Source organism: Neomonachus schauinslandi, chromosome 7 (assembly GCF_002201575.2).
Source record: "Neomonachus schauinslandi chromosome 7, ASM220157v2, whole genome shotgun sequence".
NCBI classification, from domain to species: Eukaryota; Metazoa; Chordata; class Mammalia; order Carnivora; family Phocidae; genus Neomonachus; species Neomonachus schauinslandi.
The window spans coordinates 31,455,610-31,458,196 of record NC_058409.1 but is presented as its reverse complement, the minus strand read 5'-3'; the positions used below and the strand labels follow the sequence as shown (position 1 = coordinate 31,458,196).

General features: G+C 35.1%; 2 protein-coding genes across 2 annotated transcripts in view; one reads left to right on the top strand and one right to left on the bottom strand.

Annotated features, from left to right (window-relative positions):
- Positions 1 to 1,054, top strand: part of LOC123325304 (protocadherin alpha-13-like) — a 62,843-nt gene extending 61,789 nt beyond the window's left edge. The window contains exon 4 of the mRNA XM_044917054.1: positions 990 to 1,054. Within this exon, the coding sequence (XP_044772989.1) occupies positions 990 to 1,054 (65 nt within the window). The remainder of the gene's footprint in view (positions 1 to 989) is intronic.
- A 1,142-nt stretch (positions 1,055 to 2,196) lies between these two features.
- LOC110591223 (protocadherin alpha-1-like) overlaps positions 2,197 to 2,587 on the bottom strand; it is a 17,379-nt gene continuing 16,988 nt past the window's right edge. Inside the window, exons 4-5 of the mRNA XM_044917053.1 lie at positions 2,451 to 2,582; positions 2,197 to 2,262 (exon numbers count right to left, since the gene is read on the bottom strand). Coding sequence (XP_044772988.1) covers positions 2,197 to 2,262; positions 2,451 to 2,582 — 198 coding nt within the window. The remainder of the gene's footprint in view (positions 2,263 to 2,450; positions 2,583 to 2,587) is intronic.

The window sequence follows — 2,587 nt, the reverse complement described above, 5'->3', positions numbered from 1 at the left end:
ACAACATAAAAAGGACAGGGTCATCTGCATATCTATCATTTGGCTTTGGTGTTCTGCTAGAACATTGCAGACCACAGTCTTCTGGGTTTTCCCATATATTAAATGATTCTTCTTAACTTAGATTACTTCCAAACAATGGATACCTAGTCCCTACAATGGCAACTCTTCATTACCTACATTACCTACATTACATTGAATGATGTAAAGACCTATCTCAATGTGGCATTGCAACAAATGATAATGACGCTCATGAACTCTTCTGAGAAAAAAAATCACTTAACATAAAAAATCTCAATTATGGCATTGTACAAAATTAACTATGAAGATAATCATGGTTTTTTTCTTAAGCAAAACAGAAAAAAGGATTCACCTCTATATACTTTGGGCTTGATTTTCCTAGCCATAACTATGCCTGATTAGAGAAAAAATTTACTGTAGAAAACTCTACAGTGAATAAAAGAATGGCTCTAGAATCTAAAAGATATACATTTGAGTATCATTTTTACCATGTACTAGCTGGATGGCAGTAGACAAGCTAGAAAAATATCTTACCATCTCTTAGTTCATCATTTTTTTTTTAAGATTTTATTTATTTATTTGACACAGAGTGAGTGAGAGAGAGCATAAGCAGGGGGAGTGGCAGGCAGGCAGAGGGAGAGGCAGGCTCTGTGCTGAGCAAGGAGCCCGATGTGGGACTCGATCCCAGAACCCCGGGATCATGACCTGAGCCGAAGGCAGACGCTTAACGACTGAGCCACCAAGGCGCCCTTAGTTCATCATTAAAATTTGGATAGTCACATGTGTTTTATAAGTTGTTATAAGGATTAAATTATGTATTTTAAGTCCTTCACACAATGTTCTAATAAACAAACAGTTCAAATAGTAGTGGTTAATTTGTAGTTAGTGACTGTTTGTTCTTATTCTACTTCGTAGCTATGGATGAAGAGATTTTCAGTATGATAAACTAGGGCCTGGTTTTTCCTTTTCAGAAGATTTCCTAATGTTCATCTTCATGGCAATCATCCCTTTTTTGTGGGTAGAAAATGGCGACTAATGCCTCCTCAGCATTTCTATTAACTTTACCCTATCCATAACATGGTTCTCCTCCACATGTAAATATATCATATATAATTTATTTCTCCACACAACAACTTGTACACTGGAGCAAAAATAAATAAATAAATAAATAAATAAATAAATAAATAAATAAATAAATAAATAAACTTTCACATCAATTGATTTAGATGCTTATAGCTCTAAATACAAGTTCTCTGTGATCTCCTTAAAGAAAACAATTCACATGATTTTGCATCAAATGTATCTAAAGTATACAATATCAAATTGTGAAATGTGATCAACAACACCATTGTCAAATGGAAGTGACTTTACAGATATTTCATGGTTGTTATGCTTAAGCTATTTAAATCAATGTCATTTCAAAGACCTAGTGGCTTGGTGGACACAGGCAGCAGTACCACGTTTCTGCATATACAGGAAGACTCTCTCTTAAACTCAAAGCACAGGGAAGTGTGAATTTTCCTACCCTACCCTAAAATATTTCCATACAGCCTCACAATGGGTACCATGAATGGAAGAAACATAAATATGATCAAATATCAAATAAATCTTCCAAATAAAAAAGGAAATCAATGAATTCATTTGGAGGAGAGCAGCAATAGATTCAGCAGGCAATTAGCAAAACTGAAATTACACTAGGAAGTAAAAAAAAAAAAGTAGTGTATCTGAAGCAGCTGAAGACTATGAAGAAAATAAGCAGGAAATCATGAGAGGATTAAAGACAAAAAAGTAAAGTCCTCCCCAAAGGTAAGGCTGAAACTTCACCCAGTATCTCAAAGAAGTATGCCACTGATTATAAAGAAACAAACTTCTTTATAAAAGGAAGCCACCTCAGCCCATGCCCATTAGTAATAAATAAATTTAGAGTTTATAGGAAGGTAAGAATTCAAACACATTTCAAACTCAAAATAACTAAATTATGAAGTTAGGCATTATTATGGTAATTTTTAATACATGAATGCAATGAGGGGAGGACACCAATTAGAATAAGGAAATGAATAGAAAAATTGAACTTGCTGCAAAATTGAGAACTATAATATTTAAGCTTTGCCTACATCCTCCATTTCCCATCAGTGATCCTTGCCTGGATGACTTAGCCTTCTTCATTTACAGACAGCTTTAGCCATCTATTTCATTACTGCTATTACTACCACTATTACTGTTTTCAGCAACTAAATAAGGTTCCTAGTGTGTTCATTAAGACTTCAGTGAAAAGTAATAAAAATGGCTAGACTTCCAGTATGTTTTAAAATAAACCATCCCAAGAAAACAAAACAAAAACAAAGAAACAATAAACTTATACTAATGTCGCTGAACATACTATGTGATTGACATCAACAGGCATTAAATACATTCAGAATTACTGTACTTACATCATTCCCAAAAATCTCCTGTTGTTCTCCACTATCTCCAGAACTTGAACAAGGGGGAACACTAGGGCTAAAGGCCATGAGGTCGGTCTTGGGCGGGGGCGGGCCCTCCCCGGAGCACACCCTCTGCCGCCTCTGCT